Source organism: Manduca sexta, chromosome 4 (assembly GCF_014839805.1).
Source record: "Manduca sexta isolate Smith_Timp_Sample1 chromosome 4, JHU_Msex_v1.0, whole genome shotgun sequence".
Taxonomy (NCBI): Eukaryota; Metazoa; Arthropoda; class Insecta; order Lepidoptera; family Sphingidae; genus Manduca; species Manduca sexta.
Genome location: NC_051118.1, coordinates 2,158,036 through 2,171,702, shown reverse-complemented (window position 1 = coordinate 2,171,702; position 13,667 = coordinate 2,158,036). Strand labels below are relative to the sequence as shown.

The following is a 13,667-nucleotide window of genomic DNA, read 5'->3' as shown; positions in this document are numbered from 1 at the left end:
TTGTACCAAGATTAATTATCTGCCTTATATTAACGCGTAACAACAAAACGTTCATAAGTACATAGTTACGTTTCTTATCCACGACTGTATAGTTTTTAACATAAGTAATATGTTTTTCTTATAGTACCTTTATGATGTGAAAAAGACAAAACAATCACAAAATTGACATATTGGGAATTTGACATTTTGTTGAGCCTGTGATAGCGATTTTATTGTTATGTCAATAAATCGTGTGCTTTCTAAATTTCTTACAAAAATAATCAAGGTTTAAATCTCTAATCATAGTTCAATATAAGAGCCAAATTGAGTTAAGTAGTATATGCGTAATAACTCACGAACTGCAACTACACAAACATGAATAAAAAACCGATATCTTTCGGAAAAATAAGTTTTAAAACCAAGTCACAGGAAGAAGGCACAAAAGATGCCTCATCATCAGGTTTCGGTACATTCGGACGCACACCCATCCAAGAGCATAAGGAAATCGAGGAAATAGCGGAAGACCTGGAAAGCCAACATGTACACAGCGTAATGGGGATCAAAAAACTTCGGTAAAAAAGGCCAAAAACTTCAACTTACAAGAGATGCTGGAACAGGCTAGAAAAACTGCACAGGAAACCAGTAAAAAGAAGTTGGAAGACCCTAAACCTGCACCAGAAACAGCACAAAAAGAAGATTTAATTGGGCCTCCTTTACCACCAACGTTGACTGCTAAATCACAAGATAGTAGTGATGATGATGAAGATATAATAGGCCCTCCAGTGCCACCAAATTTAGGTGATGAGAAGACCAAAGATGAAGACAGTTATGATGAATTGAGTGATTCAGATGATGATGAAGTTAGTTTAGAGAAAAGGATACCAAATTCACATGAGGTATGTACACATATGTGCTGTCCATAAAATCTGCAGTCTTTAAAATGTCAGCAGAAAAAAAATGTAATAAATAAGTTTTATTTTAATAACTTATAAAAAGTGCCAACATGACTCTAACTTTTCTAAAAAACAAATTATGTGTGTATTCTTTGTGAATTATCGCTTGCTATAACTGTGAAGGAAAACATTGTGAGGAAACTTGCATACCTGAGAAATTCTCTATAGGAATTTTGGAGGGTGTATGAAGTCTACCAATCTGCACTAGGCCAGCGTGGTGGACTAAGGCCTAATCCCTCTCAATGGTAGAAGAGGCCTGTGCAGCAGCAGGATAGTAATTATACTAGCTAGCACCCTACTACAACTATAATATAATAATATCAGCCCTGTATTAACAGGGCTGATATTATTATATTATATATTATACATATATTGAAAATGTATTTTCAAAGATTAATATTTACTTCAATGTTCCAGGTGGAGATGCATCATGGATCCAAAGCGGTTTTGGGTCTCGCGGTGGACCCTTCAGGTGCCCGGCTGGCTACAGGCTCTATAGATTATGAAGTGTCATTCTGGGATTTTGCAGGTATTTTTTTCTCTTTTTTGTAAGAACCAGGTTCTTTGCGGTTAATTAAATCTAATCTATAATACTATTAAGCAATACAATTTTAACTTAATTTTCTATGTTTTAAGTTTACAACTCTGAATAATGTTGTAGGAACTTTCTTAGAGTAACATAAATACAATTTGTTCGGATCTTATATATACTTACTGACACTATTATTTGTTTCCTGTTAATATGCAATACACAAGTTTGAAAGGCTTAGTTCTGTTTAGTCTTCGCATAAGGTTTGTATTGTCGATTTTGCAGATATAACATTCTTGATATTTTGTGCGGTCTATGAGATTAGTCTACTACTTGCTAATCCATATGATAATTTATGTGGTAGTGTGGGTAATCTAATTGCTTGTTTACTACTAATATAAAATTTGAAACCAAACTACACCCAATTGTGAGTGAAGTGTTGTCCAGATGTGGCACTAAATAAAGTGCGATGAATATACACAGGCCAATCTGAACAGTCACTCAGTCAATCAGTTTTTTCGTTGAGACTCGCCGAGCTTCACTGCTCGGTGTCATAAAATGCGTGCCACTGCTGATCCTGGCTCACAGGAGTTTTAGTGGTTGGTGTGAGGGCGGAAAAGTCTCTAAACTCTCTATCTCTTTGTGGATATAAAGAATATGTTTACAGGTATGGATTCATCGATGCGTTCCTTCCGAACACTGCAACCATGCGAGAACCACCCAATCAAGGCATTGCAGTACTCTTCGACTGGTGATTCTATTCTGGTTGTCAGTGGATCAGCCCAGGCCAAGGTGCTGGACAGAGACGGATTTGAGGTTCTGGAGTGTGTTAAAGGAGACCAGTATATAACTGACATGGCTAGGTAAGTAAAGTGGAATGTGTTATAAGTAGTTTATTTTATGATGATCTTGATTATCAAATTTATATCTTCAAATTCATAAATAATTAAAAAAAATACAAACAAAGCAAAATTGAATTGGTTATTTGCAAAATATTTATTACATTCATCAAATTTTTTTCCAGAACGAAAGGTCACACAGCCTCACTCAACAGTGGCTGCTGGCACCCACACATCCGGGAAGAATTCATGACATGTTCCCAAGATGGCACTCTAAGACTCTGGCTAACAGACAACCCAAAGCAGCACAAAGCTGTAATCAAACCTCGACAGCAAGGCGGCTTGAAAACCAACCCCACAGCCTGCGCCTTTTCCAAAGACGGGAACACTGTTGCCTGCGGTTGTTATGACGGATCTATACAAATGTGGGACCATAGGAAAAATTATGTCAATACTACAACTCTACTGAGAGACGCACATCAGAAGCAATCGGAGATATCAAGCATTTCATTCTCATATTTAGGAACCTATTTGGCCAGCCGGGGGAATGATGACAGGTTAAAGTTATGGGATCTAAGGAACTTCAAAACCATTGAATGTGTTTGATAATCTGTTTTCAAGGTACGAACAGACTGACTGTGCCTTTAGTCCAGACGATACGATGGTGTTTACTGGAGAGTCGTTGCAGAGAGGCCAGGATGTTGGTAGACTATTATTCTTCAACACTAAAACGTTCGACAAAGTCACAAGTATAGATGTGACGGAATCTCACGTAATCAAGGCTATATGGCACGCGAAACTTAACCAAATCTTCGTGGGATGTGGAAATGGTGTGGTGAAATGCTATTATGACAAAAAGACCAGCCTCCGAGGAGCAAAACTGTGCATAGTGAAGACACATAGGAAGAAGCATTCGGTAGAAGTAGTCAGCACGCAGCAAATCATAACTCCTCATGCGTTACCACTCTTCAGGCAAGAGAAACTACGAACAAGCAAGAAAAAGATGGAGAAGGACAGGCTAGATCCTGTGAAGTCCCACAGACCTGATCTGCCAATCACGTCAGGTCAGGGAGGCCGTGTGGTTGCTTTCTGGAAGTACCCTCAGCTCCTTCGTCATCAGAAATCTAGGGTTAAGCAAGAGGGTTGATGATGAACAGGATCCTCGGGAGGCTATCCTGAAGTATGCCAAGGAGGCGGAGGAGAATCCATTCTGGGTGGCGCCGGCTTATAAGAAAACACAGCCTCAGCCAATTTTTCAGAATGCTGATGAAGAAGGCCCTTCAGATCCAAAGAAGCCAAAATCGTAGTGTAAATAAATAAATTATATCAAACTGGTGTGACTTAATTCATAAACTACACCACCTTTCATAATTATCTTTGTTTAGGGAGAATTCAATCATCCCCAAAATAAGATGCCAAAGATCCAGTAGTCCTAAACGATAAATTTTTGATTTTCTCTGAATTTCTGTTTAATCTGACATATTTGGGAGTTAATTATACGTCGAAATAAAAGTTCAAACTCATTCTTAACATTTATAATAACTTATACAATACACTAACTAACAATCACTAAATATTATTATGCTTTGGCAGCGGCACTCTGTTGGACCTCCATATCATCCTCTTTCTTGCCAAATATATCAGGACCTAGAGGTGACCTTGCTGAGTTCTGGAAATAATAAAAAAAATACAAATTCAAATAATATCCAGTAACAAAAAATTTTAGACAATTAAATATAAAGTATGATTATTGACTTTTACAACAGCTGATTTTTTTAAAGCAGATGGGATAACAATTAGCTCAACTAATAGTAAGACTTAAATATCACAATTTGAAAATGTTTTGATTTATATGTTTACATATATATTCCCCTAATTCTTCCATTTACCATCAGCTTTCTTAGTTATAATCACGTGCAGGCTCAACTGAGTGTTTTTTTTATTTTATTTAAAAATAAATATTAAGACAATCAAGCAATTCGTCTGATGGTTAAACGAATATATATTACCAGTTTCTTAGCTCTGTCTGTGAGGATGCTGAACGCAAAATGATTCAGTACCACTCCAGTGGGCAACGCCACGCCCTGGAACCTGTACAGCTGCTTTACTCCGCTTTCTGAAGAACCTGATATATTAAATACATATTACTGATATACCACTGCTTGTGTTCTTGGAAAATTAGTACAATGAAAATCTTGCAGCCAATATAATCAACCTATCTTTGGATTGACAGTGCAAATATAAAAATTTGAGTACTTAATTTATTAGACATGCTTACAAAAGACGTATTTTAATAGGAATATTTTTGGCCCAGTTGGAATTGATATTATTTATTTGCTGGTGGTACTTTATATCCGCCTGGATAGCGACATCGGTACACCGGCATAATTGTGTCGACTGGCGAGAAGTAATCATCTCTCGTCAGTCTACATTCTATTGGACCCCACACCACTTACCAGCGGGTGCAGTGGGGGCACTTAACCTTGCACAAATAAAAAAAATAGCTTAGTTAATTACAAAATATCCTATTCATACCTGTTAATTTATGCACAGATGTGATGGATGCTCGTCCTATCTGTGAAGTGTTGGATATCAGGGGACCCTTAGATATGTCTACATGATCACCCACCCTGTATACTGTCACTTTACCTGCAACAATCGTAAACTGAAACTGTAATCAAAAAGATACGGGCCGATGCTGTGGGTGACTGCTAAATGAAAGTTCTTATGCTAAAATAATTTGGTTATTTTCTTCTTGATTTGTAATTTGGGCTGTGCAGTCTTTTGGACCCTTACTGCAATAAAACCTAGGTTAAATTATCCTCTAAAACTCCTGTACTAATTAAAGTGTCTCGTCAAAATCGGTTTATACAATTTGGAAATCAGCTCAACAAACAAAACATTAGGAAAGAAGTCTAGAAGCGATATATTTTTGTACATATAGAAAATGTACTCGAAAAATAAAATTATTCACTTATTAATTAGTTTCACACTAACCATTCGTCCTGGCTATGCTTGGAATCTGTGCGGTCTTGTGCTCGTTGTCCACGAACATCTCTTGTGCCAACGCTGCGCTGACCTCCAGCCGTTCTAACGCATGGTTCTGTCTTATGAACTTCACGTACTCCGCGCCGAGGGTCACCAGCTCCTGGTGGGTGGGCTGCCAGTCAGGTAAGGAGGGCAGATCCACGTCGTAGATGAAAGAGCCACTGCGAACTGTAGACAGTTTTTTTGTTTAAAACGTACAAAATAGTCTATATTTTTCATTTTTCACTAGCTTTTGCCCGCGGCTCCGCCCGCGTTATAAAGTTTTTCAGGCTAAAGTTTTCTGTTATAAAAGTAGTACTTTCCCGGGAGCCTATGTTCTTCCCAGGGTCTCAAACTGTCTCCATACCAAATTTCATCTTAATACGTTGGGTAGTTTTTGAGTTTAATACGTTCAGGCAGACAGATGCAGCGGGGTAGGTTTTGTGTTATAATATATTTTTTAGAACTTTTTAAGTGAAACATTCCCGTCATACATCATTGTTGCATAACTTTAACCGTTTACGCAGCGCAGGCAACGGAAGCTCTCATAATTCATAATTTTCCCCGTTTTTGCAACATGTTTCATTACTGCTCCGCTCCTATTGAATATAGCGTGATGATATATAGCCTATAGCACTTCAGGAACAAAGGGCTATCCAACGTAAAAGAATTTTTCAGTTTGGACCGGTAGTTCCTGAGATTAGCCATTACTGCCCCGCTCCTATTGGGTATAGCGTGATGATATATAGCCTATAGCACTCCACGAACAAAGGGCTATCCAACGCAAAAGAATTTTTCAGTTTGGACCGGTAGTTCCTGAGATTAGCCATTACTGCCCCGCTCCTATTGGGTATAGCGTGATGATATATAGCCTATAGCACTCCACGAACAAAGGGCTATCCAACGCAAAAAGAATTTTTCAGTTTGGACCGGTAGTTCCTGAGATTAGCTATTACTGCCCCGCTCCTATTGGGTATAGCGTGATGATATATAGCCTATAGCACTCCACGAACAAAGGGCTATCCAACGCAAAAAGAATTTTTCAGTTTGGACCGGTAGTTCCTGAGATTAGCGCGTTCAAACAAACAAACAAACAAACAAACAAACAAACAAACAAACAAACAAACAAACTCTTCAGCTTTATATAATAGTATAGATTTTACAGGTAGATGGGGGTCTATATTACTTATGATAACAACTGTAATAAATAGAAATCTCTTGGTTGATAATTAACTGGGCTTATGTTGATTTTATTTTAGGAGGATTTTGTGGATGGTCCGTAGTTCATTAATATAAAATTAATAATAAATTTGATAAATGTTACAAAATAATAATACATCTTGATATATCACAAATTATTAACTTAAAAAATTGTAATGGATTTGATCTTACTATCAGGCTGTGGAAAACTATGCAGGATGACGGGCACACTGGTTTTGAATGCGTTAGTAGCGCACGCGCCCAGTACCAGCGAGCAGGTGCGCCAGAACGCCTTGTTCACTTGCTGAGGCTCCGACACTTTGAAGTGTTGTAACTGTAAAATAAACATTCAAATATCAAACATATCTGTAAAAATCAAGCAATTAACATAGTATGGGATTTCTACCATACCTAACTGATCTACACTTTAAAACAAGTACTGTTTGGGACCAGCTGGTAAGTCATAAATTATGGGAAAACCATATTATCCCATGATTTATTTTTGGATAGATAAAATCCTGAACATTTAATTTGCAGTTCTAGCAGGAAAGTAGAGCAAGGTGGAGGAGATTGACTCCAAAACTGCTCTGAACTTATTTCTAGAGCTCCACACAGTTTGACAACTCGGAAGTAAGTGCCGCTTCAAATACGATGTGCCCTCTTCATACCAATGATTTAATATCTTGCATGATTGTTATTTAAAATTACCAGACGCTCTGACATGACCGTATAAAGCTAATAAATTAATAATGACTTACTTCAAGTGTACAGCTTTCTGTAAGTGGTCTGTGCATATCCCAATACACAGAGCCATCAAGCACAGCCAGTGCACTAGACTCCATGTACCACTGGCCCAAATCTGTTGAAATTAATATGCAATACTACAGTGGTGAAGGGTGAAATTTTCCAAGAGGTAACTCGAGGCAAAAATAAATTGTCTTAGTTAACATATCGCTGCCAATTTAACAGACAAGAAAAACTAAGACAATCAGAAATCAACTTAAAAGGGAAGCCAGTTGGAATCCAGTGGTGTGGACGCTTTGCCACTGCTGTACTACCATCTTTATTACTATTATATCATCATCACATAAAATGTTACTATTAAAGTACGTACATGTATTAAACAGAATGGTGACTGATGTAGGCAAGGCCTGAGTTTCATGTCACCAAGTGTGCTTTTATAAGTACAAAAATAGTTACAAAATTTGAATTTAATATGAATTCATATGTAACAGTGGCTTAGTGTAGTTGGGATGGATGAGGCAGCCTTACCTCAGTACAATGTTTAGGGGGATAAAAAATGCATATAATAAAACCTTTAATATTTTTACTTTTGTTACAAATACCAGTGGGGAGAAGGGAGGTGGTAGATGTAATACTCTTAAGCCTTGGCGAGAAATATTGAGTCTGCTATGGGCGGCAATAACCTATGCTATGCCACTGGTGTACAGTTGAAAAAGATAACCAAAACATAAAATTTAATGCATAATCTTGGAGTTGTAATATCATCATTTTTTTTTTTCTCCACTAAACTACAAACTAAAATAGTATTGTTGTAAACTGTAACTTAAGAGCGTTTACGCATCCGCGCGCCATATGTCTCAAAAACAGCACTTTTCGAAGGAGATAATATCCATCAAAACATTATTTTAAAAACATATGAATTAGTAATTATTATAGAAAATTTTGTTGTCTAAAAAGTTAGTAGAGAACATTTTTAGATTTATTGAGTATTTGTAAATTGTTTAATGATTACTGAACAGAGGTTTTCAAATTTGCGCTTCGAACGTCTATTTCGAAGCTCAAAATATCTTAAACCACTAAGGAACATAACAATATGTTATTTTTATCTAACTAAAAAGATCCTGAAGAAAAAAGTTAGTAGAGAAAAATATCTTTTATGTTTAATTCTTGAGAAATAAAAATTCAAAGAATTCGAAAATTTCAGAAATGTTGGTCATTTAAATGATTTTTTTATCACTATATCTTACTTAATTGAATATAATATTGGATTACTATAATAGAAGAACATCTCCTTAAAACATACAATTTAAAAATTCTACAAAATTAGTTCTGTTATTTTTCTATAAATATTTTAAATACCACTATAAAACGCAACGCGCAAATCGTTTCAAATTAGTCCGCCTTGAGGCTTTCTAGAGAGAGGACGTATCGCTCGTCGCTCCGGCGAGACTCCAGTTGGACTTTGCTGTGCGTAGAAAAATAGTCACGTGTATACAGTGAATGCCACATCTTAGTACTTTAGTAAGTAAAATAATTTTTTCTTAAATGATTGACAATAATTTTAGTAGTTACTATAAATTATTATTATATTATTATGTTTCAGACACAATGGGAAGTAAAGCTATTTCTAGGCAAGAAAAGGAAACGTAACAACGCTGAAACTTCGGCTAAAGAAAAAGCTAAAAGATCGATGTACTAATGTTATAACATGCGTCTGTAGTTATGGTTGTTGCTTTTTTTACTCATTAAACACTTGAGCATAGTTACTCGAAGGAAAAAAATGGAACCTTAAGCTAAAAGCAATAAGCCCATTGAAATGTTACATGAGCTTTGTATTTTTTAGAGGACCCAATTTTAATTTTAGAACATGTGTGGGGGGTCAATAGAAGCTTAATCTCAAGTTTGTGAGGTCGCCCCCCTTGTCCCCTGGCCGCCATCATGAATAAAGGGGTGAAAACACTTTTTTCGCGATATCTCGGAAACTATGCGTCTTACATAAATTTTGTAAAGTGATAATTTGTAGCAAATTGTTTTGCCTGCAAATATGGTGGGCGACTGCAGTAGTCGGTAGGGGAGGGGTGGTTACAGAAATCTGACGCCATTTTCCTCCATCGTGATCGTTTCTGATATGTGTCCATCGCGTTCTGGAACTCAACTGACCGTTAACTGTCCATTTTGTAACCGCCCGCCTTGCGATAATCGCTCGCCAAGTTTGCAGGACATAATCGGAACCGCGGTGGTTACAAATCGCACAGATCTCCGGTCGTCATGAGTTTGGAAATAAAACAGCCGTTTCTCAACCACGGCGGGCGCGAGTAAAAACCGCTTCGTGAATTCTTAGCCTTATAGACTCACTTTGCTGTCCCGTTATCAAAACGTTTACAACTGGCCAAATACCCATTGCGCGAGTCCCACTCGCACTTGGCTGATTTTTTTGCATAATGCATAGGTACGCTTACTTTCAAATAACAAGGTTTTGTGTTCACTGATGCGCACTGTTAAGAAAAATTCAAAGTGACGAGAGACGGAATCCTATATCTTTCTCCTCTTTAAACCTTAGAAATAAGGGATTTGGTAATTTATGTAGCTAGTGAATAAAGCTACTAGTAGTAGTTAGTATACCTATCTTCTTAACTATTTGGGCTAGTTTAGGTTTACACGCTCACATCAATTTTACATATAATTTTATCCTGATGTTTAACCCTGTGCAGGTTTCGGCGTCATTATACTTGTATAAATTAAACGCGTCTAGATCCATATGCAGTTTTACTTAAGTATGTAGTGTTTGCGTAAACTTCGATAACAATAATAGTATATTCTATATATTTTTTAATTTTTAGGTAATCGTGCCTGATATTACACTCAAAATAAATAAGGTTATTAAAAGCCGCAAAATTATAGATTTTCAATATTTTTTGGATCAAATTAAAACACTCAATAACCACAACAGAGCAACAGGTTGTAGTATCGAACATTTACAACTATTGAAAGAGAATGTTTGCTTGCAGTCAACATTTTTAATGAAGTGTAATATGTGCAATATGGAATTTAAGCTATTTAAGCGCTAAGAGATATACTGATAGTATGGACGTATATCGTGGAACTGTGAATGGAGCTATGATGACTGAAGTTGGTAGATCAAATTTAAACGAACAGTTAGCTTCCATACATTTACCAATATTAACGCAAAATGTTTACATGAAATGTTACGACGAGTTAGCTAAATGACTGAAATTAGCTGCAGAGGACAGGATGCAAGAGGCCGCTAGGGAAGAAACTGATAAAGATGTTGCCTGTGGCGATGTAAAAGACGGTATTCCCATACTTACAGTCAAAGCTGACTGCTGTTGGTCAAAAACAAGTACAGAACCAACTATTTTTGCTTCGTCGTGTGTCGCAAATATTATGCAAAACTATGGATATAAAACTGGTAAATTGTTATACATGGATGTACAATCGATCGATTGATGATCGATGTCACTGAGAAGCAATACCTATTAAAAAAAAAAACTATCCAAAAAAATATAACCAACTTCCGAAAAAGTCTTTTATTTCTCACTTTTTAGTTATACACCTAAAAATGACATCTCATTACATACGCCTTCTGACTCAAAATATAAATTCAATATATGTTATTTCTAATGACTTAATTTAAACTTTCAATACGCTAAATATTAAAACTGCAGATCTATGGAGTAATTATGTGGTCCATTATAAACATCGTAGCACAGTAATTTTCCTGATTTATTGTCTGAATACACGGAGTTCTGGTGCCTATCTTTCGGCTTCTGTGATGAGCTCCACTTTTACTAAAGGGTACTTTTTCTAAATGCAAATGCTTAAATTTTTTAAGCATTTGCATTTAAAAGTGAAAATAACAATTTGTAAAATTGCCGTTAAAATTTGTTAAAATGTTTATTTTTTTATAATTACAAAATGATACATATAAACTATTTCATGATGAATTCTTACATATTTAATAATAGAATTCTTCATTTATCATAAATTCATAAATCATAAGTTACATTCCAATTAGATAATTAAAGCGAAAAGATCAAAATTGGTTGGTCTGACATAAGATAGCCGACGCGCTAACTCTACGCACACAGCTACGCAACGGCTCTGTGTGAGTGAATTTTGCGAAGATTTACCTATAGTTGACTTCACGCGCGGCACGTAAACGCTCTTAAAAACTTATGTCTCAGGGTGATAGGCAGAGTATGGTAATTTTAATTATTAAAAAATTTGAGTAGTGTTTCAATTATTTATAAGTATTTGTAGTATTTACCACCAGAAAAAATAAAATAAATACTACTGATAACAGCTTTATACTCACGTTTGGTGCAGTCGTACGGTGTTGATAAATCCTTGTTCATAATAAAAGTTGTATCTTTGGGGATACCTTTGTATCTAACCTCAATTTTCTCAATTCTACCAACTTGTTCTATTTGCCGCTTCTTTTCTAGTGAGAAAATGTGATTACGACGTTCCACGGCCTCCTGTGTGCTTATAAATCCTAAGAAATAATACGAAAACTCAATGTTTATATACCCACAAAATTTTCTAGTTTATTGAATTTGTAACATGATTTCTGTCTTACTGCTGAGTGGTAAACACTTTGTATATCCAGTAGCGGTTAATGTTTTCGATACATCTGTTATATGCCGCTTCATTTTTTAATATTTTCTGTATCCACTATAGCTTTATGAGAGATTTCGAAAAGAATTTTGAGGTTATTTCATCCAGACTTGTTTGACAGTTCACGTTCCAAAGTATTTTGCAGAGTATCAATATTATTTAGCATTAAATTTCATGGGAGTCACATACACTCAGCTAAATAATATTACAACCTTGTAAGTCACAAGGAAAACATATTTGTTATTTTACAAAGTATATTATCAAGTAAAAATATTAATATATAATAACATTTCTTTCATTGACATCTATTTTAGAAAATATTTAGGAGTTATAATGGTGTTTCATACTGCATCACACTGTGTTTATTCTGTAAAATGGTAACATGCAGATTAAGTACCTGCAATGTGACTCTCTTGTTTAGGGTACTAAATACAGCTGCATAAAGATGCTATTTTAATTATACTTACTTTACTATGGGATTCAATAATACAAAATAATTATATATATATTTTATTTATTTATTCAACTCACATATTTATAGAGCTATGATTAAAATAGAAACTTAACATGTTTTATATTTTAGTATCAAAGAATGAAAAATTAAATGCACACAAATATCCTATTTTTCCATGATGTCAACAATTGTATTTAACATAATAAATTAATTGACAAGCATTATCAAGGTATTATCCTAAAAGGATATAGATAGATGGGTTTCTATTTATTTGCATTTAAATTTTATCTCTGGATATGGTATAGGCATAAGTATTAAATCTATCCAACCATAGTTCTCTTCCTACCCCTCGCTCTGACATCTTCAAACTTGCTTAATATCTCTTTGATATTATTCTTACTGTAATTTTTATAAGCTTCAAGTATTTTACCAAATAATTCAGGGTAATCATTATGTGTACTTATTAAAGCTCTTTCAAGTACATATAAATCTACCCCTTTGTCTTCAACACTTGAATCAACATATGACAGACCAAAGTCTATCATAACCAATTCATAATCATTTTTTTCCATCCAATTATCTTCATTCTCATTTTTTGGCACAAGCAACATGTTCGATGTAGTCAAATCTCCATGTATAATATTATTTTCATGTAATTTCCTCACAGTTTCACCAATAATTTTTGTTATTAAATCTAGACTGTATGATTCGTTTCCTTTGCATAAATTTGAAATGTTTATGATGAAATCTTTGACAGTTATGTTTTTTTCGTAATGATGCATATATATTCTTCGGCGATCGAAATCAACTAAATACAATGATGGTGTTAAAACGCCAGCTGCCTTACAACGAACAATGGACCGGGCCTCATTTTTAATACGATCTTTGGTAATAGATAAGTCCAAATCGGGATGCCTGTAGTTTTTCTTAAACCTTTCTTTAATCAATGTGGGCTTGCCAATATAGTTGCAGATGTAGAGTTTTGCTTCAGCCCCTTGTTTATATAACTTCAATTCTTCAACCATATTTACAAACAAGTCTTTATTCACTCAATATGGTAAATTTTTCACGTTTAAGTCTTATTTTCTAACATGAATCACACTTCGAATTGCAACCGCCCGTAAATTGTTTGGTTATTTATTTTGACGTTTATAGTCTTGCCAAAGTACGTCAAAAATCGTTTAGTTAGTCTAAATGCAACCGGAATAGTAATACCGTCCATCATTCAAATGTATAATTTACATCCCATACAATCAACGGGTAACACTTTTTATGTAAATAAAAGCAAAATATTACATTTATGG

At 35.3% G+C, this 13,667-nt stretch overlaps 3 protein-coding genes across 3 annotated transcripts; 1 reads left to right on the top strand and 2 right to left on the bottom strand.

The window, feature by feature from the left end:
• The first annotated feature begins 177 nt into the window (after window positions 1-177).
• Window positions 178-3,635, top strand: LOC115447948 (gastrulation defective protein 1 homolog). Its single transcript, XM_030175252.2, is given in 7 exon segments — window positions 178-550; window positions 553-875; window positions 1,350-1,461; window positions 2,129-2,324; window positions 2,486-2,887; window positions 2,889-3,387; window positions 3,389-3,635. Coding segments are annotated over 7 exon segments (1,947 nt in total). The 5' UTR covers window positions 178-354; the 3' UTR covers window positions 3,608-3,635.
• Window positions 3,636-3,820: 185 nt separating this feature from the next.
• On the bottom strand, window positions 3,821-12,073 carry LOC115447949 (39S ribosomal protein L39, mitochondrial). The gene is made up of 8 exons (XM_030175253.2): window positions 11,872-12,073; window positions 11,608-11,787; window positions 7,286-7,386; window positions 6,720-6,861; window positions 5,298-5,516; window positions 4,836-4,949; window positions 4,310-4,425; window positions 3,821-3,969 (listed from the first exon to the last, which is right to left on the bottom strand). Exons 1-8 carry the CDS (start codon window positions 11,942-11,944, stop codon window positions 3,880-3,882), a joined length of 1,035 nt encoding a protein of 344 aa, XP_030031113.2. The 5' UTR covers window positions 11,945-12,073; the 3' UTR covers window positions 3,821-3,879.
• A 330-nt stretch (window positions 12,074-12,403) lies between these two features.
• On the bottom strand, window positions 12,404-13,526 carry LOC115447954 (EKC/KEOPS complex subunit bud32). Its single transcript, XM_030175257.2, has one exon. It carries the CDS (start codon window positions 13,386-13,388, stop codon window positions 12,684-12,686), a length of 705 nt encoding a protein of 234 aa, XP_030031117.1. The 5' UTR covers window positions 13,389-13,526; the 3' UTR covers window positions 12,404-12,683.
• Window positions 13,527-13,667: the final 141 nt, after the last annotated feature.